This window comes from Cervus elaphus, chromosome 17, assembly GCF_910594005.1.
Source record: "Cervus elaphus chromosome 17, mCerEla1.1, whole genome shotgun sequence".
In the NCBI taxonomy this organism is placed as follows: domain Eukaryota; kingdom Metazoa; phylum Chordata; class Mammalia; order Artiodactyla; family Cervidae; genus Cervus; species Cervus elaphus.
In genome coordinates this window covers 64737144-64765064 of record NC_057831.1, presented here as the reverse complement: position 1 = coordinate 64765064, position 27921 = coordinate 64737144, and the positions used below count along the sequence as shown (strand labels likewise).

Sequence of the window (27921 nt, the reverse complement as noted above, 5' to 3'; positions counted from 1 at the left end):
TGGAATGTAACTCTGTCCCTCTCTAGTTCTTTCAGGAAAGTTGCTAACCTTCTAGAATGCTAGTGGGAGTGGATTAGTGTGGAAATGACCCAGTCAGTACTCATACATCATAATCAGAGCTCAGTCACTGGTAAAAGGTTTCTCTGCAGTGCTCTTGATTCTTACTTTCTGCCTCCTAAAACAATGTTGTGTGATTGAAAGTTCCACAAAACCCATTTATCCCTTATCACTTTCCTGTTTGGTCCTCCCTCTTTCATCAAAACCTCCAGGGGAGAATCACATCTTAGGTCTAGGAAAGAATATTTATTTTCATTCTGAGCCAGGAAGGGAAGGATTAAGCTGACTCTTAAGCTATCACAGTATAAATTTGCCGGCATCTGAAGAAAAGCAGGATTATTCTGTTTCTCTAACACCAAAGAGTCAGAATGTTTGGATTCTACAGAGCACCAATAGATGTTAACTGTTTCCTATGCTTAGTGTTCACCAGTGATTCCTAAGATTCATACTTTTTAACTGACAGTAATACTGCAAACCCAAATTATGCCAGGTAAATTGTATTTTCCTCATGAGTTTAATTTTGAAGTTTTTAATATTTTGGTCATGTCTTAAACACTTCATTATTCTTAGGACTGTGTTTTTCAACAGAAGGACAGAAGTAATTTAAGCAAAAATTCAGTCCAGTTAATGTGGTTGCAATTATAGTAATTGGTATTTTGAAAGTTCCATCATTGTTAAAATAGAGGTGACAAACACATACCCTGAAGAGTAAAGAAATATATGGTCTTGTCCTTGTTGCTCAGTTGGGAAGTTTGATGGGAGTCTGTTTGACTCATTTTCTCTTCCTATGGCTGGAATATTGCTTGAGAATATGAACATAATTTGACATGTAAAGGAAATCCAGGTGAAATTAAAATGCTTAATTAGATAAAGGTGAAAACCTTTGAATATGTGTCATTCTGTGTTCTTAATGTATTTGACTGTTAGCCTTGAGCTTTACTGTCTGTCTGATCATATAGACTCTCAATAGACTGTCTATATTAACTAAAGTTATTTACTGTAAGGGATTTGATAGTTTATCATGCATTTCAATAATATTGCTAGCCTGTGAGTATCAAACTTTGGATAGTTTTCGGGGCATGTTTGAATATTTTCTCTGTGGTTCTTTTAAAAAAAATTTTATTGAAGTATAGTTGATTTACAATGTGTTAATTTCTGCTGTACCGAAAGTAATTCAGTTATATATATATATATATATATATATATACATACTTTTCCATATTCTTTTCTATTATGGTTTATCACAAGGGTATTGAACGTAGTTCCCCGTGCTATACAATAGGACCTTGTTTATCTCCCTGTAGCCCTTATAATTAATAAGGTATACAGGACAGATATATACACCATTTTTCAAGGTATGAAATTGAGGCTTCGGGAAATCAAGTTGATGTATCCAGTGTCACTTGTTTACTAGTCAGTAACCATGGAATTGGGATTCAGATCCTGGGGCTCCTGGACCAGTGTTCTTTCAAGTATATCATGCTTCCTTATTTAATTTCACTGCTTTCTTTGCAACAGCAGGAGCATTTCTGAGCAAATTTTAAGCTCTAGGAGAGTAGAGAAAGTAATCTGTTTTGTTTACTGCTTTATTGCCAGTGCTCAATAAAATATTTTTAAATGAATAAATAGATGAACTACAGTTACTTCAAAAATATAATACCTGATTACTTTTATTGGTAATGCATAATCACACTTCTGTATTTGGTATCTGTTTAGTCAATTTTACTTAAAGTATCATTTAATGCTGTATATCTCTATTAACACATAGCAGGGAATTTGCTTTTATTCCTTTAAAAAACTATTCTCTAATTAAAAGTGGTTTTAAATTTCTGGCATATGTAAAAGCTATTTGAGTCCACTTCAGTTCAAAAATACAGTGGTGAGACATTCTGTCCTATCCAATATCCTGGGTAGAAAAACAAGGGGAGAACTCCTGGCAAAAAAGTACCAGGAAATAGCTTTTCCTAACGACATTTTCTTTTGAGGGTCCTTAATATTATACCATTGCATAGAATACTGCAGTTTGTAAAATTTAACCAGAATATCTCCTATGTTACACTATGTGGCAGAGTTGGGCTTTGTAAATGTGAAATAGGTTTTGTGTGACATCTATTATGTTTGGAGTTTCATTAGTTGCATTTTGAAAATCAGTTGTAATATAGAAAGGTAAAAGGCCACAGTTATCTTTCATGCTATATTTCAGCAAGGGATTTTTCTAGATTGCATTCTGTATGTGGATTTTTATTTTCATCTTTTCTTCTTATATATATTATAAATATTTTAGCAGGATATATTGAGTTTTAGGGAAGGGAAAACTCTTTTACCAACCAAGAGCATTTGGGTTAAAAGTAATATGGCACAAAATAAACTAACCCACAAGCTCCCATCAGGGATCAGTGACGAGAGTGGGCTCACGTGCTGAAAGCGCGTTTCGTGTCACCTCAGTCGTGTCTGACTCTTTGCAACCCCATGGACTGTAGCCCGCTAGGCTCCTCTGTCCGTGGGATTCTCCAGGCAAAGATACTGGAGTGGTTGCTGTTTCCTCCTCCAGGGGATCTTCCCAACCCAGAGATCGAACCTGTGTCTCTTATGTCTCCTGCATTGGCAGGCGGGTTCTTTCTCCTAGCACCACCACGGAAGCCCACGCTTACCTGCTCCTAAATCTTCTGTATCAGGTGAAAAATCAGCACTTCTCATTCACTTAGAAAAAACCTTGTTTGAGATATAATCCACAAACCATAAAATTTGACCTCTAATATATATAATTCAGTTTTTTTTTTTTTTGCTGTGTCAATTGGCTTATGGGATCTTGGTTCTCCAATGAGGGATTGAATCCAAGCCATGGCAGTGAAAGTACTGAGTCCTAATGACTGGACTGCCAGGGAATTCCTAGTAATTGCATATTTTTAAAATGTATTCACAGAATTGTACAACTATCACCACCACCTAATTTTAGAATATTTTCATCACTGCAAAAAGAGATGCTGTATCCATTATTGCCCATTTCTCCTCTCCCTCAGCCTGTATCCAAAATTAATCTACTTTTTGTCTCAGTAGATGTGCCTGTTCTGAATATTTCATATAAAGGGCATCATGAAATAAATACGAGGCTTTTGTGACCGGTTTCTCGTATTTTTCTTGGATATGGGCATAGCCCTGGCCTTCTAGTTTCCCAGGGAATATGTCAGAGCTTTTCAAAGGCCATTTCAAACATCTCATTCCCTAGATTTTCCTTCTAAGTGTTTTTATCAATCTCTTATTTTCAACAGGTGTCCTTGCCTAAAGTACCTGTGATGTTAAACAATTACTATAGATAGTTTTCAACAAGTACCCTGGGGACAGAAATTTTTGTGAAGAGAAAGTTCTGAGTTAATTCAAGTAAAGACAAGTGCTGAGGATGAATCCTTTTCAGGGAGCTTCTAGACAAGTTGGATGCTGACAGTTCCCTGGAGACAGCGTTTTGATGAGCTTCAAACTCATTCTTCCCCTTCCATTGCCTTCTAGGTTGCTGGTTTTCACAGTTACCAGGGCTGTGAAGCCATTGGTTTTCAAGGCTTCTGTGGAATGGAGGAGAGGGTGATGTGAATAGGGCAAAGTGAATTGCTGCGAAGTTCTTAGTTCTCACTGTGATTCCACCATTTTTCTGGGAACAAATGTTCCTCTAATTAATGCAGACCTTTAGTTACATTCCAAAGTTCTGAAAAATATGATTTTTGACATTTCTTCCCAGTGTTTTTATTGCTTTTATAGAGAAACAGATTTTTGGAGGATCTTACTGTGCCGTTCTGGAAGTGTTTCCTAACCCTGCTTTTATCTTCTTTATCTAGTCTATTGCTTCTTTTGCATTTCCTCCAACATTGACAGTTGATTTTTCTTCTTTTTATGATGAATAAGTATGATCACATTATATATTATTTTAAATGGAAGACTTTCTTCTCCCCCTTTTTTGAATAAATCACTTCATTTTTCTTCCTTTTGCATCATATTATCCTATTTCTGCCCACAGGTAACCCATGTTGCCCTAGTGTGTACGATTTTGTAGTTTTCCCTTGCTCATACAGTCGTATAAACGTATATACCCAAATGTGTATACAGAATAACATATACTGGAGTGTTTCTGTCTTGAGAAATGGACTATTTCCTGCCGTATCAGTAAACAAAGGATGTCACTGTCATCAGTGATTGCAGTCGCCACCCACGGTGAGTTGGTGAGCCCTGAAGGAACTCAGGAAGGAGCGAATACCTGCCACCTAGCAACTCTGAGACGGTGGCCGCTCCGCACAGTGAGCCCTGAGGTCCCACAGAATGTGGAGCACCGGACACCAACCCCAGGTAGGCGAGGTGCATGTGAGGAGTGATTTCAGTGAGCCCAGACTCCTGCATTTTCTCATACATAGAAAAGCACTAAATTCCTTAACTAGACATCTGGTTTTCTTTAATCAACAATAATCTTTTGACATTCAGACTACCTGCTCTTTGTTGGAAAACTCCTACACAATGCTGAGTTGGACATGATTGAGCACCTAACACTTTCATGCTTCTTCACCTCCTCACCTCGTCAGAGCATTTCTGTTGGAGTTACTTGAGATGCTACCTCCTGGGCTTGAAGTCCTAAAAATTCCTGCCAAATAAAACATAGCTTTCAACTTCTAGGTTGTGAATATTTTTTAAGTCTAACTCATTTTTGTTTTTCAGAAAATGAGATCGCATTTATTACATACAATCTTCTATATAATGTTTTTCTCACTCAAGAATACTTCATGTAGGACTTCCCTAGTGGTCCAGGGGTTAAGAATCTCTCTGCCAGTGCACGGAACACAGGTTTGATCCCTGGTCTGGAAAGATTCCACATGCCACAGTGGCACTAAGCCCATGCACTGCAACTTCTGAGCCCGTGCTAGAGCCCATTCTTCACAGTAAACCCGTTCTTCACGCCACCGCGATGGGAAGCCTGTGCGCCACAACTAGAGGGTAGCCCCAGGGCAGCAACAAAGACCCAGCACCACCAAATAAAATACATTTTTAAAAAAGAATACTTGATGTAAATATCTCTAAGACAGTGATTTAGCTCTAATTCATTATTACAATGATTGAATGACATTCTGTACTGGCATTACACCATAATTTATTTCAACCATTCTCCTAACAATGACATTCACCTTATATACATATTTTTCTCCTCAATGAATTATATAGTCTCTCTTCTAAAGATAAAATGACTTGGATCATGGGAGTGAAACAACAGTGATTTATTAGCACTGATAATTCTGTACCAAAACACCCTAAACACGCACTCTGAATTTGCTGAGTGTAGATAGTTTATACACCAATCAAAAACCTTAAGCTTATTCTTTCTTCCTAGTTTTCTGTTTTTAACACAGTATTAGCTTGAAAGTGATTTCTGCAAGAATATGAAGCTAAGAGAATCAGAGCAAGATCTGAAGTTATACTTGAATGACTCTGCATCAGGAAGCTATCCAAGTGGGTAATGTGGGGAGAGGGGGTCCAGTTAGATCCGAAATCACATGAAGTCCCTTCTCCTTTTCCTCTGACATTTTCTATCCTGCCAGAGTAGAATCCTGGATGTCTTTTTTATGTTCTTTGGAGGTCATTTCTGCTGTCCTTAGAGTCACCTCTGTAGATTACTGACTGTAGGTTATTGTGCAGTTTGGAGGCGGAATCTGTGCTTATATGTAAATGTGGATGGGTCAATGGCTTATCATTCTTCTGTTGTTTTTTGGACAGTATTTCTCTATCTGGGGCCTGAGTAACCTCACATGTTTTCTGGGGGATCCAAGAATTCTCTATAAGAATTTCTTAAATGTACCCTTTTATTTCAATGATAAAAAGTAGTTAATGTACACCTATTCTTGATAACCTGGATAACTGTCTTATAACAAGTACTGATATGAAATTTTGGTGACTGTTGAGCTTCTTTTTTTAAAATTATTTATTTATTTTACTTTACAACATTGTATTGGTTTTTCCATACATTGACTTGAATCCACCATGGGTGTACATGTGTTCCCCATCCTGAACACCCCCTCCCAACTCTCTCCCCATCTCATCCCTCTGGGTCGTCCCAGTGTACCAGCCCCGAGCATCCTGTATCACGCATCAAACCTGGACTGGCGATTCGTTTCACATATGATAATTTACGTGTTTCAATGCCATTCTCCCATATCATCCTGCCCTCACCCTCTCCCACAGAGTCCAAAAGACTGTTCTATACATCTGTGTCTCTCTTGTTGTCTCACATACAGGGCTATCGTTACCATCTTTCTAAATTCCATATATATGTGTTAGTATACTGTATTGGTCTTTATCTTTCTGGCTTACTTCACTCTGTATAATAGGCTCCAGTTTCATCCACCTCATTAGAACTGATTCAAATGAATTCTTTTTAATGGCTGAGTAATATTCCATTATGTATATGTACCATAGCTTCTTTATCCATTCGTCTGCTGATGGGCATCTAGGTTGCTTCCATGTCCTGGCTATTGTAAACAGAGCTGTGATGAACATTGGGGTACACGTGTCTCTTTCAGTTCTGGTTTCCTAGGTATGTATGCCCAGCAGTGGGATTGCTGGGTCATATGGCAGTTCTACTTCCAGTTTTTTAAGGACTCTCCACACTGTTCTCCATAGTGGCTGTACTAGTTTGCATTCCCACCAACAGTGTAAAAGGGTTCCCTTTGCTCCACACCCTCTCCAGCATTTATTGCTTGTAAACTTTTGGATAGCAGCCATTCTGACTGGCGTGAAATGGTACCTCATTGTGGTTTTGATTTGCATTTCTCTGATAATGAGTGATGTTGAGCATTTTTTCATGTGTTTTTTAGCCATCTGTATGTCTTCTTTGGAGAAATGTCTGTTTAGTTCTTTGGCCCACTTTTTGATTTGGTCTTTTATTTTTCTGGAATTTTAATTTTTTCTGGTCTTTTAATTTTCTGGAATTGAGCTGCAGGAGTTGTTTGTATATTTTTGAGGTTAATTCTTTATCCACTGCTTCATTTGCTGTTATTTTCTCCCATTCGGAAGGCTGTCTTTTCACTTTGCTTATAGTTTCCTTTGTTGTGCAGAAGCTTTTAATTTTAATTAGGTCCCATTTGTTTATTTTTGCTTTTATTTTCAATATTCTGGAAGGTAGGTCATAGAGAATCCTGCTGTGGTTTATGTCAGAGAGTGTTTTGCCTATGTTTTCCTCTAGGAGTTTTATAGTTTCTGGTCTTACATTTAGATCTTTAATCCATTTTGAGTTTCTTTTTGTGTATGGTGTTAGAAAGTGTTCTAGTTTCATTCTTTTACAAGTGGTCGACCAGTTTTCCCAGCACCACTTGTTAAAGAGATTGTCTTTTCTCCATTGTATAGTCTTGCCTCCTTTGTCAAAAATAAGGTGTCCATAGGTGCGTGGATTTATCTCTGGGCTTTCTATTTTGTTCCATTGATCTATATTTCTGTCTTTGTGCCAGTACCACACTGTCTTGATGACTGTGGCTTTGTAGTAGAGCCTGAAGTCAGGCAGGTTGATTCCTCCAGTTCCATTCTTCTTTCTCAAGATTGCTTTGGCTATTCAAGGTTTTATTTATTTGAGCTTCTATTTATGATAAAGTTGCTGCTAAGCTTTATTTCTTAGACATTTGTCCAGCCATTAAGAAAGGAACAGAGGCAGGTTTGAGAGTCTTCTCAATTGCAGAGCTAAAGTGTATACTGGCATGTTGTACAAAGGATGACTTTGTGGCAGTTAAAACAGAGGAAAACTGATTTACTCAGTGGGGATACCTGGTAGGATAAGCTTCCTAAATACCGGAGAACTCATGCTTTAGGAGTTAGCACCATATTCATAGTGTTTTAGCATAGCACTGTTAACATTAATTCATTAATGTAATTAACTTAAATCTTACCAGTTTTGTAGTTTCATTTCTATTTAATTTATATATATTGACTTTACTGCATGTTAGATCTATAGGTATAAAGGGGTTTATATTTAATTTTCATGTATACCTGCATAACTTTCTCTCTGTGAAAAAGCCTGTACAATTCTTAAACTTGTGAGATACTAGGGAACCTGAATTTTAGCTGTTCATGACATATTCTCTGGAAAAGCAGTGATACTCTACAACAGAGCTTCTTAATATTTTTGTGCCAGGGACTCCTTTGATGATCTGGTCAAGCTTATAATTGCTTTCTCAGATAACTCTTTGATGCTTAAAGCACACCACACAGAATCATAAAGAAAAGCAATTTTATGAAAATCTAGTTATCAAAATGTAAATATAAATTCATGATATAGTAATACATGTGTTTATTTTTTATCACATTAAATAATGATAACGAGCCTAGGTCAATAACTATAATTTTATAATATGGATGAACATACGTAATATTTTGAAATGTCTATAATAAGTCTATGTTGATATGAAAACAGCTATGATGTCTAATATGTTTTTCTGATTGTTGTCTACATTGATAATTTAAGTAAGCTAAATTTCATTTGAAGCTTATTGGAAATAGAGATAATATTTTTCTCCTGTCCAATTTCTTCATAGACAGCAAGTTTCTTCTAACTGAAACATAGTTGTTTTTTAATATTGTTTTAAGTGTACAGCAAAGTGATTCATTTATATATATATATATGTAAATATGTATATATTCTTTTTGATCCTTTTCTATTATAATTCATTATGTTTTAGAATATAGGTGCCTGTGTTATACAGTAAGTCCTTGTTTATTTTATATATGAGAGTGTGCACCTGTTAACCCCACACTCCCAGTTTTTCCCCCACCCCTTCCCCTTTGGTAACCGTATGCGTCTTTTCTATGTCTGTGGGTCTGTTCCTGTTTTGTAAATAAGTTCACTTGTAATAATTATTAGATTGTACATATAAGTGATATATAATATTATCTTTGTCTGACTTGCATTACTTAGTATGATATTCACTAGGTCCATTCATGTTGCTTCATATAACATTCAGCTCAGTCTCTCAGTCGTGTCTGAGACTCTGCGACCCCATGAGCCGCAGCATGCCAGGCCTCCCTGTCCATCACCAGTTCCCGGAGTTTACTCAAACCATGTGCATCGAGTCAGTAATGCCATCCAACCATCTCATCCTCTGTCGTCCCCTTCTCCTCCTGCCCCCAGTCCCTCCCAGCATCAGGGTCTTTTCCAATGAGTCAACTCTTCACATCAGGTGGCCAAAGTATTGGAGTTTCAGCTTCAGCATCAGTCCTTCCAATGAACACCCAGGACTGATCTTCTTTAGGATGGACTGGTTGGATCTCCTTGCCATCCAAGGGACTCTCAAGAGTCTTCTCCAACACCACAGTTCAAAAGCATCAATTCTTCGGTGCTCAGCTTTCTTCACAGTCCAATTCTCACATCCATACATGACCACTGGAAAAACCATAGCCTTGACTAGACAGACCTTTGTTGGCAAAGTAGTCTCTGCTTTTTAATATGCTGTCTAGGTTGGTCATAACTTTCCTTCCAAGGAGTAAGCATCTTTTAATTTCATGGCTGCAATCACCATCTGCAGTGATTTTGGAGTCCAAAAAAATAAAGTGAGCCACTATTTCCACTGTTTCCCCATCTATTTCCCATGAAGTGATGGGACCGGATGCCATGATCCTAGTTTTCTGAATGTTGAGCTTTAAACCAACTTTTTCAGTCTCCTCTTTCACATTCATCAAGAGGCTTTTTAGTTCCTCTTCACTTTCTGCCATAAGGGTGGTGTCATCTGCATATCTGAGGTTATTGATATTTCTTCTGGCAATCTTGATTCCAGCTTGTGCTTCTTCCAGCCCAGCCTTTCTCACGATGTACTCTGCATAGAAGTTAAATAAGCAGGGTGACAATATACAGCCTTACCATACTCCTTTTCCTATTTGGAACCAGTCTGTTGTTCCATGTCCAGTTCTAACTGTTGCTTCCTGACCTGCATACAGGTTTCTCAAGAGGCAGGTCAGGTGGGCTGGTATTCCCGTCTCTTTCAGAATTTTCCACAGTTTATTGTGATCCACACAGTCACAGGCTTGTCATGTCAATAAAGCAGAAACAGATGTTTTTCTGGAACTCCCTTGCTTTTTCGATGATCTAGCAGATGTTGGCAATTTGATCTCTGGTTCTTCTGCCTTTTCTAAATCCAGCTTGAACATCTGGAAGTTCACGGTTCATGTATTGCTGAAGCCTGGCTTGAAGAATTTTGAGCATTACTTTCCTAGCGTGTGAGATAAGTACAACTGTGCAGAAGTTTGAACATTCTTTGGCATTGCCTTTCTTTGGGATTGGAATGAAAACTGACCTTTTCCAGTCCTGTGACTGCTGCTGAGTTTTCCAAATTTGCTGGCATATTGAGTGCAGCACTTTCACAGCATCATCTTTCAAGATTTGAAATCGCTCAACTGGAATTCCATCACCTCCACTAGTTTTGTTTGTAGTGATGCTTTCTAAGGCCCACTTGACTTCACATTCCAGGATGTCTGGCTCTAGGTGAGTGATTATACCACTGTGATTATCTGGGTTGTGAAGATCTTTTTTGTACAGTTCTTCTGTGTATTCTTGCCGCCTCTTCTTAGTATCTTCTGCTTCTGTTAGGTCCATACCATTTCTGTCCTTTATCAAACCCATCTTTGCATGAAATGTTCCCTTGGTATCTCTAATTTTCTTGAAGATATCTCTAGTCTTTCCCATTCTGTTGTTTTCCTCTATTTCTTTGCATCGATCCCTGAGGAAGGCTTTCTTATCTCTCCTTGCTATTCTTTGGAACTCTGCATTCAAATGGGAATATCTTTCCTTTTCACCTTTGCTTTTTGCTTCTCTTCTTTTTACAGCTATTTGTAAGGCCTCCTCAGGCAGCCATTTTGCTTTTTTGCATTCCTTTTCCATGGGGATGGTCTTGATCCCTGTCTCCTGTACAATGTCACAAACCTCTGTCCATAGTTCATCAGGCACTCTGTCTATCAAATCTAGTCCCTTAAATCTATTTCTCACTTCCACTGTATAGTCATAAGGGATTTGATTTAGGTCATACCTGAATGATCTAGTGGTTTTCCCTACTTTCTCCAATTTAAATATGAATTTGGCAATAAGGAGTTCATGATCTGAGCTAGTCAGCTCCCAGTCTTGTTTTTGCTGACTGTATAGAGCTTTTCCATCTTTGGCTGCAAAGAATATAATCAATCTGATTTCGGTGTTGACCATCTGGTGATGTCCATGTGTAGAGTCTTCTCTTGTGTTGTTGGAAGAGGGTGTTTGCTATGACCAGTGCATTCTCTTGGCAAAACTCTATTAGTCTTTGCCCTGCTTCATTCAGTACTCCAAGTCCAAATTTGCCTGTTACTCTAGGTGTTTCTTGACTTCCTACTTTTGCATCCCATTACCCTATAATGAAAAGGACATCTTTTTTGGGTGTTAGTTCTAAAAGGTCTTGTAGGTCTTCACAGAACAGTTCAACTTCAGCTTATTTAGTGTCACTGGTTGGGGCATTGGCTTGGATTACCGTGGTATTGAATGGTTTGCCTTGGAAATGAACAGAGATCATTCTGTCATTTTTGAGATTGCATCCAAGTACTGCATTTCAGACTCTTGTTGACCATGATGGCTACTCCATTTCTTCTAAGGGATTCCTGCCCACAGTAGTAAATATAATGGTCATCTGAGTTAAATTCACCCATTCCAGTCCATGTTAGTTTGCTGATTCCTAGAATGTCGACATTCACTCTTGCCATCTCCTGTTTGACCACTTCCAATTTGCCTTAATTCATGGACCTAACATTCCAGGTTCCTATGCAGTATTGCTCTTTACAGCATTTGACCTTGCTTCTATCAACAGTCACATCCACAACTGGGTATTGTTTTTACTTTGGCTCCATCCCTTCATTCTTTCTGGAGTTATTTCTCCACTGATTTCCAGTAGCATATTGGACACCTACCAGCCTAGGGAATTCCTCTTTCAGTGTCCTATTTTTTTGCCTTTTCATACTGTTCACGGGGTTCTCAGGCACAAACACTGAAGTGGTTTGTCATTCCCTTCTCCCGTGGACCACACTCTGTCAGACCTGTCCACCATGACCCATCCGTCTCAGGTGGCCCCAGACGGCATGGCTCAGTTTCACTGAGTTAGACAAGACTGTGGTCCTGTGATCAGATTGGCTAGTTTTCTGTGATTATGGTTTCAGTCTGTCTGCCTCTGATGCCCTCTCGCAATACCTACCATCTTACTTGGGTTTCTCTTACCTTGGACATGGGGCATCTCTTCATGGCTGCTCCAGCAAAGCGCAGCCACTGCTTTATACCTTGGAGGACGGGTATCTCCTCACAACCGCCCCTCCTGACCTTGAATGTGGAGTAGCTCCTCTTGGCCCTCCTGAGCCTGCCAGCTGCTGCTCCTTGGAAATGGGGATAATATTATATATCAAATAACATTGCTTCATTCTTTTTTACATCTGAATAATATTCCAGTGTATGTATGTGTGTGTGTGTGTGTGTGTATATATATATATAAAACATCTTCTTTATCCATTCATCTGTTGATGTACACTGAGATTGCTTCCATGTCTTGGCTATTGTAAATAATGCTGCTCTGAACATTGGGGTGCACATATCTTTTTGTATTAGAGCTTTCATCTTTTCCAGATATATGCCTGGGAGGGGGATTGACAGCAAAAATTTTATGCATGAACCCATTGGGGTCTCTGGATTATAATTAAGAACATATGCTTTAGAGGAAATTCGTGGATTTTTTTTTTTTTTTTAGTACTTGAGAGAGTCTGAGATCTGCCTAAGCTACTTCACTAGGAATTTGCTACTTTCAAAATTTACTGTAGTCATGACCCTGGACCCCATCGCTTATGTGCTCTACTGGCCACCAATGTTAAGCTCCAAGCTTCAAGTATAGTTGATTGCCCTCTCCATATACTAAATTATATTCTTTAGGCTTAAAGAATAGTAATGAGATTCAGGCATGGGTTCTGGCTAATATCAACATCCAAACAAGAACAACTGAAGCATTTAAATAACTTTTGCCTGCTTATCTGGTTGGCATGGTAGTGTTCTAATAAAGACCTCCTTAATTCTTGGGAGAGGGAGAAAGACAATTTGAATGTAGGGATGGACTCCTTTTTCCCCCCTCCCACTCCGCTTTCCTTCTTCCTCATTCCATCTGTAGAGGACTCTGTCCCTGGGATGTATTGGGTTCCTCCCAGAGAGAGAAAACTCAGTCTTTGCAGAACTATGGTTTTGAAAGGGATGATGGAACAGTGCCTGGTTCATTCTCCTTCGGCTCCAGTCCTTGGTTCACAGTCCTCCTTTGGCCACAGTCCCATTCCTCCCATTGCAAAGATTTCTGGGCAAGACTTCCAGACCCCTTCTCCAAAATGAATCCTGCAGTCACAGTGACATCCACCCCCAAAGGTAATGTGCCTATAATACATTATTACAGCAAGCAAGAGTTGGAGTTAAATTGCCGTGTCAAAAAGGCTTCTGGTTCCTCTTCAGGAACAATGGCCCCATACATTTGATCCATGTAGAGGAAAAAAAAGTAGCATACTGATAACAGCATTACAAAAACAGTCCTGATCAAATCCAAGGACAAAAATGATCTTTTAAAAGCCAAATTTGCATGTAAAAGTTTTATTTCAAAGTGTGTAATTTAATTTACTCCATGATTCTGAAAGCAAATTGGCACTGTATATATTCTTTTGCTTGAATCGCTCAATTTGCTATCTCAGGTTTCTAGTCTTTGTACAACTGTGTGTTCAGAGCAAGAAACCCATCAGCAGGAATCTGTTTGCTGTTACTTGTGTCTTTGGAGAATATGCCTTTTCACTTACTTGTAGTTGAAATGAATATGGTAATGGCTTTTCCAAGCCAAAAGCTTTGCATCAATTTACACGTGATGCAAACCATTCCTTGTCTGTTAGTGTTAACATATTTTGTTCTTTTTTGCTGCTGTGCATCATTAATACTTGCAGGAGGTGTTTAACTGATAAAACTTACAGTACTTGTTTGTGATTATTTTAATTGGTATAAATTCATTCTGACACCAGTATACCCTTACAAGCTTTGTGAGACATCTCAATTTCTGAGAGGCTATGTTAATACTAGGAATCACCATTGGTTCTTAAACAGTTATTTTTGGGTGCCAAGCTCTGAGGTTTGGCTCTGTAGACTATAATGGTGGATCAGATAGAAATCCTGTTCTCAAGTAGCCAATTTTCTAGTAACTGCCTTGAGACATGAACATTTTTTTTATAACCTGAGAAATTCATAAGGGAGGTTAAGAGAACAAAGAAGACATAATTCATTTCAACTGTTTATTCTTTAAAAGACAAGATTGCTAATTCATACCACTTTTTTCTATAATAAATCTTTCTTCTAAACATCATCAAGTTTTATTTACAGTTATAAAAGTTTTATTTTGAAGGTCTTTCATGGATTTTCCATTTTTAATCAGATTATACTGTTTCATTCTTAGATTTAAAAACTTATTCATAACATAATTCTTAGCTACACTGAATAGAGTCTTTTGTTTTCAATTTTATGGATGATGCACTGTGCTTTTACAGGTACTAATGAGAATTTTACATGCTAAGTCGCTTCAGTCGTGTCTGACTCTGTGCAGCCCCATGGACGGCAGCTCAACAGGCTCCCCTATCCACAGGATTCTCCAGGCAAGAATAATGAAGTGGGTTGCCATTTCCTTCTTCAAAATGAGAATTTCATCATTTCAGAAAATGGAGATCTGGAATTCTATAATTCTCTCCTTGAAATTACTTTCCAATCCTTCCATTGTTTATTAAAGGCAGAGAATTAGTTTCTTCTGTGGTTATATGTTCATAAATATGCACTAGACAAAGGCCTCTAGGATATACATTTCAGAAGACTGATGATGATCAGTTTTATGGTTATTAAGCCACAGACCATGTTACCATATTATGTGTCCTTGAAAGCCAACAAAAATGGAAAATATAATATGGGAGGGAAAAGAAGATCTTAAATAAAAAGTCTTTGCTTGTTCTAGAGTTTGGGGGCTTGCCAAGTGGTCACACTGTAGCTGACCATAGAGGCCGTGAGACATGTGAGGCAGTGAGACATGGGGACACCATCAGTATTCAGTAGGGACCTGTCACCCCTTCCTTATCTATTATTCCTCCTTTTGGGAATGAAAATGCCCCCCCCATGCCTCTCCCCCCAAGCCTCTCCCCCCATTTTGTTTTAGAATCACATAATTTGTCTAGTTCCACACATTGACAGCTGAAGAGGAATTTTGCCTGAGGATCAATCATATCTTGAGTCTCATCCATATTTAGATGATTTAGATGACATTTAGATGAGACTTTAGACTTCTGTGTGTATGTGTTTTCTCTTCCTTTTGATTTTCTTTTTATAAAAAAATTATTTTTTAATTGGAGGATAATTGCCTTACGGTGTTGCCTTGGTTTCTACCGTACATCAGCATGAATCAGCCATAGGTGTATATATGTTCCCTCTGTCTTGAATCTCCCTGTCACCTCACACCCGGACCCACCCCTCTAGGTCATCACAGAGCACCAGCTTGAGTTTCCTGTGTTATACCGCAACTTCCCATTAGTTATCTGTTTTGCATATGGTAATGTATATATTTCAATGCTATTCTGTCAACTCATCCCATCCTCTCCTGCCCTTGCTGTGTCAACAGTCTGAGTAAGTCTTCATGTCTGAGTAAGTCATAAGTCTCTTTGTTTCAGTAAGACTTTAGATTTTGATGCTGAAATGACTTAAGACTTTTGAGCTGTTGGGGTGAAGTGAATACATTTACTTGTGGGAAGGACAATGAGTTTTGGGGAGCCAGGGTTAGAATATTATCAATTGAATGTACGACAAACCTAAACAGTGTATAAAAAAAGCAGAGACATCACTTTGCTGACAAAGATCTGTATAGTCAAAGCTATGGCTTTTCTAGTAGTCATGTACAGATGTGAGACTTGGACCATAAAGAAGGCTGAGCACTGAAGAATTAATGCTTTTGAATTGTGGTGCTGGAGAAGACTCTTGAGAGTCCCTTGGACTGCAAGGAGATCAAACCAGTCAATCCTAAAGGAAATCAATCCTGAATATTCGTTGGAAGGACTGGTGCTGAAGCTGTAATACTTTGGCCACCTGATGCAAAGAGTCAACTTATTGGAAAAGATCCTGATGCTTGGAAAGATTGAGGGCAGTAGAAGAGGGTGACAGAGGATGAGATGGTTGAATGGTATCACCGACTCAATGGGCACGAGTTTGAGCAAACTCCAGGAGATAGTGAAGGACGGAGAAGCCTAGTGTGCTGCAGTTCATGGAGCCTCAAAGAGCTGGACATGATTTAGTGACTGAACAACAACATTTCTCCAATATTTCATATATTGAGGCCCTGGCCCCTGATATACTTGTGATCATTTGTATGTCTTCCCTGGAAAAATATTTATTCAGGTCCCCTGCCTATTTTGAAATTGGATTATTGAAGATTTTTGGGGGCTGAGTTGGATGAGTTCTTTATGTATTTTGATTATTAATCCCTTTACCAGATATATGATTTGCAAATATGTTCTCCTATTCCATCCATTATCTTTTCAAACTTTTTAGTTTGATGTAGTTCCATTTGTTTTTTTAGCTGTTGTTGCCTGTATTTTGGCATCTTATCAAAAAAATCATTGCCAAGACCAACGTCAAGGAGCTTTTTTCATGTTTTTTCTGAGATGTTTCATGGTTTCAGGTCTTAAATTTACACCTTTAATCCATTTCAAGATTCCATTAGGTGGTCTTATTATTATATTGGGGTGGTTATTTTGAAACTATTGTTTGTACATTTTAGGAGAAAACAAGTAAGTATTTATATTCATGATTTTAGGAACCAGCATTTTCAACATAAAAGAGGTATAAATATAAAGACAAATTAAAAGCCTATAACCTTAATTTTGAGTCGGTAATGTCAGTATAAATTCAGTATTTTTTTCCTCCTTTAAAAATATATGCTAAAATAAAAATATACGCTAGTTTATCTCAGTTCACCACAAAAGGCCTCTGAAAAGTGGCAGTTCGTGAACAGTGAGCACATCTGATGGCTGGCTCTTGAAGAATTGTATTTTTTTCAAAAATTAATATTTATTAACCAAATGTTACTAAAGTGTTTTTTTTTTTAATTTTTACATCTTATGTTCAACATTCAGTCTTACAATGAAAAGTCGTTTTGACATTTTTTTAACTATTAAACTTACCTAGTTTATATTTTGATGTTCATGATTCTGATGTCATAATGAAATATGGTTGCCCTTTTCATATGCAAAATAACTTCATTTCAGGAAAAAAATTGTAACATCTTTCAAGTCTTTTCTCTTCCACTTTTGGGTTCTTGAATTCAGAATTTTTTTTTGTTGAATTTCTATCTTCCTTATGTTTATCTTCTTAATTATGGTCATAATGATTATTATTAGTTTTTTCAATTTTTACATACTATTTCTAAATATTCTTACTATTAAATTAATTTTTTAGTATTACAGTCCCATTTTCTTTTATTCCAGTCTTTTTTGCTTGTGTCTTTAAGTTCCTGTTTTGATAACCTCCTTATAACACATAGCAGTTTTTATTTTTTATTATTTTTTAGTGGTTTTTGCCATACATTGACATGAATCAGCCATGGATTTACATGTGTTCCCCATCCTGAACCCCCCTCCCACCTCCCTCCCCATCCCATCCCTCTGGGTCATCCCAGTGCACCAGCCCCGAGCACTTGTCTCATGCATCCAACCTGGACTGGCGATCTGTTTCACACTTGATAATATACATGTTTCAATGCTGTTCTCTCAGATCATCCCACCCTCACCTTCTCCCATAGAGTCCAAAAGTCTGTTCTGTACATCTGTGTCTCTTTTTCTGTGTTGCATATAAGGTTATCGTTATCCATCTTTCTAAATTCCATATATATGCGTTGGTATACTGTATTGGTCTTTATCTTTCTGGCTTACTTCACTCTGTATAATGGGCTCCAGTTTCATCCATCTCATTAGAACTGATTCAAATGAATTCTTTTTAATGGCTGAGTAATATTCCATTATGTATATGTACCACTGCTTTCTTATCCATTCGTCTGCTGATGGGCCTCTAGGTTGCTTCCATGTCCTGGCTATTATAAACAGTGCTGCGATGAACATTGGGGTGCACGTGTCTCTTTCAGTTCTGGTTTCCTCAGTGTGTATGCCCAGGAGTGGGATTTCTGGGTCGTATGGCAGTTCTATTTCCAGTTTTTTAAGGACTCTCCACACTGTTCTCCATAGTGGCTGTACTAGTTTGCATTCCCACCAACAGTGTAAGAGGGTTCCCTTTTCTCCACACCCTCTCCAGCATTTATTGCTTATAGGCTTTTGGATAGCAGCCATTCTGACTGGTGTGTAATGATACCTCATTGAGGTTTTGATTTGCATTTCTCTGGTAATGAGTGATGTTGAGCATCTTTTCGTGTGTTTGTTAGCCATCTGTATGTCTTCTTTGGAGAAATGTCTGTTTAGTTCTTTGGCGCATTCTTTGATTGGGTCATTTATTTTTCTGGAATTAAGCTGCAGGAGTTGCTTGTATATTTTTGAGATTAATCCTTTGTCTGTTTCTTCATTTGCTGTTATTTTCTCCCATTCTGAAGGCTGTCTTTTCACCTTGCTTATAGTTTCCTTTGTTGCGCAAAAGCTTTTAGGTCCCATTTGTTTATTTTTGCTTTTATTTTCAATATTCTGGGAGGTGGGTCGTAGAGGATCCTGCTGTGATTTATGTCGGAGAGTGTTTTACCTATGTTCTCCTCTAGGAGTTTTTTAGTTTCTGGTCTTATATTTAGATCTTTAATCCATTTTGAGTTTATTTTTGTGTATGGTGTTAGAAAGTGTTCTAGTTTCATTCTTTTACAAGTGGTTGACCAGTTTTCCCAGCACCACTTGTTAAAGAGGTTGTCTTTTTTCCATTGTATATCCTTGCCTCTTTTGTTGAAGACCACATAGCAGTTTTTAAAGGTCTTTCTTTCTTTTTGTTGTTTTTTTTCCAATTTCAAATTTGGGGGATATTTTTATTTTTCTCTATTGTTGAGCAAGTAAGACAGTAAGCCCTAGGTTTCTGGTTTCTATAGGAACAAATACTGTAGCCAATGGTGCTCAACTTCCAAAATTTTGAGGTTATTTAAAGAAATCTTTAAACAAAGAAGGCTCTTATACTCTTTTCCAATATTATAAGAGATTTCAAATATGCATAATATAATCATCACCATAACTTCTTACATCCTGTTATTAATGACTTCTTTCTGGGTACTTTTCTTTCTGCTACTTCTTTCTGGGTCTCTCCTTAATTAGATATACTCCTTGGAAGTTCTTTCAGTGAAATCTTTCTAGTTTTTGTCTAAAATTACCTTTATTTAACCCTCAATATTATGATTTAGGTACAGAATTCTAGATCAACATTTTTTTTCACCCATCAATTTAAAAAAATTTATTTTACATTTTTCTGTACTCTTATGATGCCATCAGAAGCTTTAATGCAAATTTAATTCTTATTTCCTTGTAGGCAACTTGCATTTTGTCTTTGGAAGCTTTAAAATTTTTTTTTTCTGTGGGTGTGTTTTCTGGTTTCACTAAAGTGGGTATATTGTAGATTTCTTTTTTTAACTGACGTATAGCTAATTTATAATGTTGTATTAGTTTCAGGTATACAGCAAAGTGATTCAGTTCTGTCTCTGTCTCTCGGTCAGCTTCCCTTCTCTCTATAATATGTATATTCTTCTCCATTGTAAGTTACTGTTGTTGTTCAGTCACCCAGTCGTGTTTGAGTCTGTGACCCCGTGGACTGCAGCATGCCAGGCCTCCCTGTCCCTCACCATCTCCCGGAGTTTGTCCATGTTCACATTCATTCCATCAGTGATGCTGTCCAGCTATCTCGTCCTCGGACGCCCTCTTCTCCTGCTGCTCTCAACCTTTCTCAGCATCAGGGACTTTTGAAATTAGTCATCTGTTCACCTCAGGTGACCAAAATACTAGAGCTTCAGCTTATAGGTTATTAGATGACCTATAAGCTAACCTATTAGATAACCTGTAAGATAACCTATTAGATAACCTATTAGATAACTATTAGATAACCTATAAGATAACCTATTAGATAACCTGTAAGATAACCTATTAGATAACTATTAGATAACCTATAAGATAACCTATAAGATAACCTATAAGATAACCTATTAGATAACCTATAAGATAACCTATAAGATAACCTATTAGATAACCTATTAGATAACCTATAAGCTATTAGACCTTAGATAGTTCCCTGTGCTCTACAGTGAATCCTTGTTGTTTCTCTGTTTTATAGATAGCAGTGTGTATATCCCTGTTTTATAGATAGCAGTGTGTATATGTTAATCCCAAACTCCTAATTTATCTCTCTTTCCTCTATTCCAACTATCCCTTTTGGTAATCATACATTTATTTTTTGTGTCTGTGAGTCTCTTTCTATTTTTATAAATAAGTTCATTTATATCATTTTTTAAGATTTCGTGAGTAAATGATATCATATATTATTAAAATTTGGATTTCTTTGTCTGACTTACTTCACTTAATATGATAACTCTAGGTCTATCCATATTGCTGCAAATGGCATTATTTCATTCTTTTTAATGGCTGAATAATATTCCATTGTATATATACCACATCTTCTTTTACTGTTCAACTGTCGATGGACACTTAGGTTGTTCCCATGTCTTGGTTATTGTAAATAGCTGTACTATGGACACTGGGGTACATTTATCTTTTTGAATTAGTTTTCTCTGGGTATATGCCCAGGAGTGGGTTTGCTGAATCATATGGCAACTCATCTTTATCAATAGTTTTTTAAGGAACTTCCATGCTGTTCTGTGTATGACTTCACCAATTTACATTCCCACCAGAAGCATAGAAGGGTTCCCTTTTCTTCATGCTCTTTCCAGTGTTTATTACTGTATATTTCTTTTTGTATGTCTTGTTTACCAGGTGTGCTTCTTGAATCTGAGGATTCAGGTCTTCAGTTTGGGAGTGTTCTCAGCTACTAATCCTGTGACTGTATCCTCACTCCTGATTTTTCTATTCTTTCTCTCTGGAACTCTAATTACTCTTATGTAGGACATTCTCATCCATCCTCTATAAATCTTTGTGCTGAATTTTTTTGTATTTTCTCAGATTTATTTTTAATTCTCAAGTTCTCCCTTCAGCAGTATCTAATATTCTATTTTAATCTGTTCTCTGAGTTTTTAAAGATTTTTTTTTAGTTGAAGAATAATTGCTTTCTAGAATGTCATTGTTTTATATAAAACCTCAGCATGAATCAGCCATAGGTATACATATGTCCCCTCCCTCTTGAATCCCTTTCCCATATACCTCCCCATCCCACCCCTCTAGGGTGATACTGAGTCCCCGTCTAAATTTCCTGAGATATACAGCAAATTCCCATTGGCTATCTATTTTACATATGGTAATGTAAGTTTCCATGTTACTGTCTCCATACATCTCACTCTCCCCTTCCCTTTCCCCATGTCCATAAGTCTGTTTTCTCTATGTCTGTTTCTCCCTTGCTGCCTTGCCAATAAATTCTTTGGTATCATCTTTCTAGATTCCATATATATGCATTAGTATATGATATTTATCTTTCTCTTTCTGAATTACTTCACACTGTATAATAGGCTCTAGGTTCATCCACCTCATTAGGACTGACTCAAATGCATTCCATTTTTATGGCTGAGTAATATTTCATTGTGTATATGTACCACAACTTCTTTATCCATTCATCTGTCGATGGACATCTAGATTGCTTCCATGTTCTAGCTATTGTAAAGAGTTCTGCAATGAACATTGGGATACATGTGTCTTTTTCAATTTTGATTTCCTCAGGGTAGATGCCTAGGAGTAGGATTGCTGGGTCATATGGTGGTTTTATTCCTAGTTTTTAAAGGAATCTCCATACAGTCTTCCATAGTGGCTATGTCAATTTACATTCCCACCGACAGTGCAAGAGCGTTCCTTTTTCTTCACACCCTCTCCAGCATTTATTGTTTGTAGACTTTTTAATGATGGCCATTCTGACCAGTCTGAGGTCATATCTCATTGTAGTTTTGATTTGCATTTCTTTAATAATGAGCGATATTGAGCATCTTTTTCATGTGTGTCTTCTTTGGAGAAATGTCTTGTGAGGTTTTTTCCCACTTTTTGATGGGTCATTTGTTTTTCTGGTATTGAGTTGTATGTGCTGCTTGTCAGTTCAGTTCAGTTCAGTCACTCAGTCGTGTCTGACTCTTTGCGACCCCATGAATCGCAGCACGCCAGGCCTCCCTGTCCATCACCAACTCCCAGAGTCCACCCAAACCCATGTCCATCGAGTCAGTTATGCCATCCAACCATCTCATCCTCTGTCGTCCCCTTCTCCTCCTGCCCCCAATCCCTCCCAGCATCAGGGTCTTTTCCAATGAGTCAACTCTTTGCATGAGGTGGCCAAAGTATTGGAGTTTCAGCTTCAACATCAGTCCTTCCAATGAACATCCAGGACTGATCTCCTTTAGGATGGACTGATTGGATCTCCTTGCAGTCCAAGGGACTCTCAAGAGTCTTCTCCAACACCACAGTTCAAAAGCATCAATTCTTCGGTGCTCAGCTTTCTTCACAGTCCAACTCTCACATCCACACTTGACTACTGGAAAAACCATAGCCTTGACTAGACGGACCTTTGTTGACAAAGTAACATCTTTGCCTTTTAATATGCTGTCTAGGTCAGTCATAAGGAGCAAATGTCTTTTAATTTCATGGCTACAATCACCGTCTGCAGTGATTTTGGAGCCCCCGAAAATAAAGTCAGCCACTGTTTCCACTGTTTCCCCATCTATTGGCCATGAAGGGTGGTGTCATCTGCATATCTGAGGTTATTGATATTTCTCCCGGCAATCTTGATTCCAGCTTGTGCTTCATCCAGCCCAGCGTTTCTCATGATGTACTCTGCATATAAGTTAAATAAGCAGAGTGACAAAATACAGCCTTGACGTACTCAAGAGGCATATTTTGGAAATTAATCCTTTGTCAGTTGTTTAATTTGCTATTATTTTCTCCCATTCTGAGGGTTGTCTTTTTACCTTGCTTATAGTTTCCTTTGCTGTGCAAAAGCTTTTGAGTTTACTCAGGTCCCACTTGTTTACTTTTATTTTTATTTCCATTACTCTTGGAAGTGGATCATAAAGGATATTGCTTCGATTTATGCCATAGAGTGTTCTGCCTGTGTTTTCCTCTAAGAGTTTTATAGTTTCTGGTCTTACATTTAGGTCTTTAATCCATTTTGAGTTTATCTTTGTGCATCGTGTTAGAAAGTGTTCTAATTTCATTCTTTTACAAGTAGCTGTCCAGTTTTCCCAGCACCACTTATTGAAAGGCTGTCTTTTCCCCATTGTATATTCTTGCCTCCTTTGTCAAAAATAAGGTACCCATAGGTTTATGGGTTTATTTCTGGGCTTTCTATCTTTTTTCCATTGGTCTATAGTTCTGTTTTCACACCAGTACCATACTGTTGTGATGACTGTAGCTCTGTAATATGGTCTGAAGTCAGGAAGATTGATTCCTCCAGCTCCATTCTTCTTTCTCAAGACTGCTTTGGCTCTTTGGGGTCATTTGTGTTTCCATATGAATTGAGTTCACTGAGTTTTAAATTATAACATCCACCTTTGCACAGTGGCAGTCTCATAGCCAAGGACATTTACCTGAGATGTGATTATTGCTAATTAATTTATAATATTCATACATACTTTTTATTTCTAGAGATTCTATTTGGTTTCTTTTTCAGTCTTCCAGATCTTTATCTATAGTGTGTCATTCTTTTCAAATGGTTTCAATTACTACATTCTTGTCTTTAGTTGTTTTATTCATTCTCGCTTAATAGCCTCTTTCAGATTGTTCAATTGTCTGAAGTTCTCCACTTTAGTTATTCCTGCTGATTGTGACAGATGACTTACTATTCTTTCCTTGACTGAATTGTTTTCTGTTTACTTTATGACTTTGTATTATAAACTTTTTGAATTCAGGGTATGTCACAGGACAATTTGTGTTTGGTTTGGTTTGTCATACCAGGGTATCACTGTCCCAGGGCCAATTTTTATGCTAATTTTTGGCTGGGGGGATTCTTGGATCACACATGTAGTGGTAAATTCAAATCCATGGGAGCTCCAGAGTTGTAGTAAGAAGAGCCCAAAGAAAGGTTTTTGTATCAAACCAGATTCTAGGCAGTCAGACAATTTCCCTGATCATATAGCTGAGCTAGTTGAAAGTGAAAGTTGCTCAGTTGTGTCCAACTCTTTGTGACCCCTTGGACTAGACAGTCTGTGGAATTCTCCAGGCCAGATTACTGGAGTGGGTAGCCTTTCCCTTTTCCAGGGGATCTTCCCAACCCAGGGATCAACCCAGGTCTCCTGCATTGCAGGCGGATTCTCTACCAGCTGAAACACTAGGGAAACCCAAGAATACTGGAGTGGGTAGCCTATCCCTTCTCCAGCGAATCTTCCCTACCCAGGAATCAAACTGGGGTCTCCTGCATTGTAGGCAGATTCTTTACCAGCTGAGCTACCAGGGAAGCCCTAAATCTTGTGGTTAGTGGGATCTGTTATGCATGTGTGCTAAGTCACTTCAGGCATGTCTGACTTTGCAACCCCATGAACTGTAGCCTACCAGGCTCCTCTGTACATGGGATTCTCCAGGCAGGAATACTGGAATGGGTTGTCCTGTCCTTCTCCAGGGGATCTTCCCAACCCAGGGATCAAAACTGCATCTCTTACATTACATTACCACAGCTCCTGCATTGGCAGGTGGGTTCTTTACCACTAGCACCACCTGGGAGTTCTTGCTTTTTGTGGGGGTCTCGATTCCTATTTGTATTTCCTATGCTTAAAATTCTCCAAGCCAGGCTTCAGCAATACATGAACCGTGAACTTCCAGATGTTCAAGCTGGATTTAGAAAAGGCAGAGGAACCAGAGATCAAACTGCCAACATCCACTGGATCATAGAAAAAGCAAGAGAGTTCCAGAAAAACATCTATTTCTGCTTTACTGACTATGCCAAAGCCTTTGACTGTGTGGATCACAATAAACTGTGGAAAATTCTGAAAGAGATGGGAATACCAGCCCACCTGACCTGCCTCTTGAGAAACCTGTATGCAGGTCAGGAAGCAACAGTTAGAACTGGACATGGAACAACAGACTGTTTCCAAATAGGAAAAGGAGTACGGTAAGGCTGTGTATTATCACCCTGCTTATTTAACTTCTATGCAGAGTACATCATGAGAAACGCTGGACTGGAGGAAGCACAAGCCGAAATCACGATTGCCGGGAGAGATATCAATAACCTCAGATATGCAGATGACACCACCCTTATGGCAGAAAGTGAAGAAGAACTAAAGAGCCTCATGATGAAAGTGAAAGAAGAGAGTGAAAAAGTTGGTTTAAAGCTCAACATTCAGAAAACTAAGATCATGGCATCCGGTCCCATCACTTCATGGGAAATAGATGGGGAAACAGTGGAAACAGTGGCTGACTTTATTTTGGGGGGCTCCAAAATCACTGCAGATGGTGATTTCAGCCATGAAATTAAAAGATGCTTACTCCTTGGAAGGAAAGTTATGACCAACTTAGAGAGTATATTAGAAAGCAGAGACATTACTTTGCCACCAAAGGTCCGTCTAGTCAAGGCTATGGTTTTTCCAGTGGTCATGTATGGATGTGAGAGTTGGACTATAAAGAAGGCTTAGCACTGAGGAATTGATGCTTTTGAACTGTGGTGTTGGAGAAGACTCTTGAGAGTCCCTTGGATGGCAAGGAGATCCAACCAGTCCATCTTAAAGGAGATCAGTCCTGGATGTTCATTGGAAGGACTGATGTTGAAGCTGAAACTCCAATACTTTGGCCACCTGATGCAAAGAGCTGACTCATTTGAAAAGACTGAGATGCTGGGAAAGATTGGGGGCAGGAGGAGAAGGGGATGACAAAGAATGAGATGGTTGGATGGCATCACTGACTCGATGGACATGGGTTTGGGTGGACTCCATGAGTTGGTGATGGACACGGAGGCCTGGCATGCTGCAGTTCATGGGGTCACAAAGAGTTGGACACGACTGAGCGACTGAACTGACCTGAACTGAATGGACTCAAAACCTCAGCTCTTTGTTGAGATTGATGACTTTTCCAAGACAGGATCATTACAGTATCTGCTCATGAAATGTTCACCCATATGCTTTTCATTCCTGTGATGTCCTACTCACTGCTCTTAGTTTTGGTTTCCCCTTGCATTTCTGCAATCTTGAGATGTCCTTTTCTTTATGGAGCATTCAGCTGTTTACATAAAAATTTTTATTTTATTTTATCAACTATTTCTAAAGGTTTATTTAGTCAACAATATTTAAGAATCTTTTCTTCAAAAAAATTTATAGAGAAATTTTTAATCACATACAAAAGTAGAGAGACTGGTACATGAATGCACCTATGCCCTCTTTTACTTTATCAACATTTTGTTAGTTTTCTCAGGATCTTTTTTAAAGCATTTTTTTCTCGCATGATTTGTAGTAGAGTTTAAACTTACTTCCATTGTTGAAAGTTAGGCTGTTCTCTGTATTGTTTGCATGGAGAATTTTGATATTAACTAGTTTGTAATTAAAATATTCTACTTCATAGTTTTAGGAAATCACCTGGAGAAACCAAAGTTTTATAAAGCAGTATGTTAAGCTACATTAAATATTTCCTCATTATTAAAATTCATATTCAACAATTTTCCAATTATTAGAAAGGAAATTGATTCAACATTCCCCTCTTGTGTTGGGTATTTCTTGCCTTACACAGCATCCTACAGATCTCTTCCTCTTTAGGTTCACATTATATCTGCCCCATTTGAAGCTGGGCCAGCCTTATCATTTTGATTCAGCTTCTTGGCTATTCCAACTCTGTACATTCATTTCTGTGTTTAAACTTCTTGTGTTTATCTTTTTTGGCTTAATTATCCCAGAACCTTCTATTGTAGTTATTTTCATAGCCATCCTAACATGAAAAAGGCAGGGAGTGGAGAAGTTTCAGAATTTACATTTTTCAAGGCCAGATCTATCACACAGTCTTATTTTTTGTCATTGACAAATGTATTCATGTTATCTACTATACTTGGCAACACTTAGGAAAAAACCAGTCCACAGTTACTTGCTTGTATCTTATTGATAAAGACTTTAATGTCCAACACATGTCTTCAGCTTTAATCTGACAAATTCCCCTAATTTATCCATAGTGAAGATATAATATAGTCATTAATATTTTCTTGAGAAACTGTGCATCAAGGAAGCACAGTGACTGTTTTGTGATGGATTGGCCTTGCTGTGTACACTACAGTTTAGAAGCAGGTGTGTGTGGGTATGTGTGTGTGTGCTCAATTGTGTCTGACTCTTTGCAACTCCATGGCCTGTGGCTCACCAGGCTCTCCTCTGTCCGTGGAATTTTCCAGGCAAGAATACTGGAAAGGGTTGCCATTTCCTTTTCCAAGTTAGAAGCAGGTATAAGGCAGCAAACTTTCCCACATGGCAGTTGGAACACTGACATCCTATCATGATTTCCATCCTAGCTATCCTTGGGAAAGAAGGGGCTACTTACAAGGGCAGGGCATGAGCTCCTCGCCAGTCCTGAGTATGACCAGTTTCCCTGGAGAACTGTGTCACTGAGCAAGCTGGAGTTGAAATGCAATGAGCAGACGCCTGGTTTCTCAGGAAGAGGCACTGCTTTTGTGCAATGTTTGAATATGTATACAAACCCAGGGACGCTTGTGTGTTTGATTATCTCTGCCTCTGACCCCTTAAAGTC

At 38.2% G+C, this 27921-nt stretch overlaps 1 protein-coding gene across 7 annotated transcripts in view; it reads left to right on the top strand.

Moving 5' to 3' along the window:
* CORIN (corin, serine peptidase) overlaps positions 1 to 27921 on the top strand; it is a 263611-nt gene that overhangs the window by 59784 nt on the left and 175906 nt on the right. For 5 of the 7 annotated variants that reach the window (XM_043870982.1, XM_043870984.1, XM_043870981.1 and 2 more), the window contains exon 4: positions 4237 to 4389. The exons of the other annotated variants lie outside the window; for them this stretch is intronic. In XM_043870982.1, coding sequence (XP_043726917.1) covers positions 4237 to 4389 — 153 coding nt within the window. The remainder of the gene's footprint in view (positions 1 to 4236; positions 4390 to 27921) is intronic. 7 annotated transcript variants of the gene reach the window in all.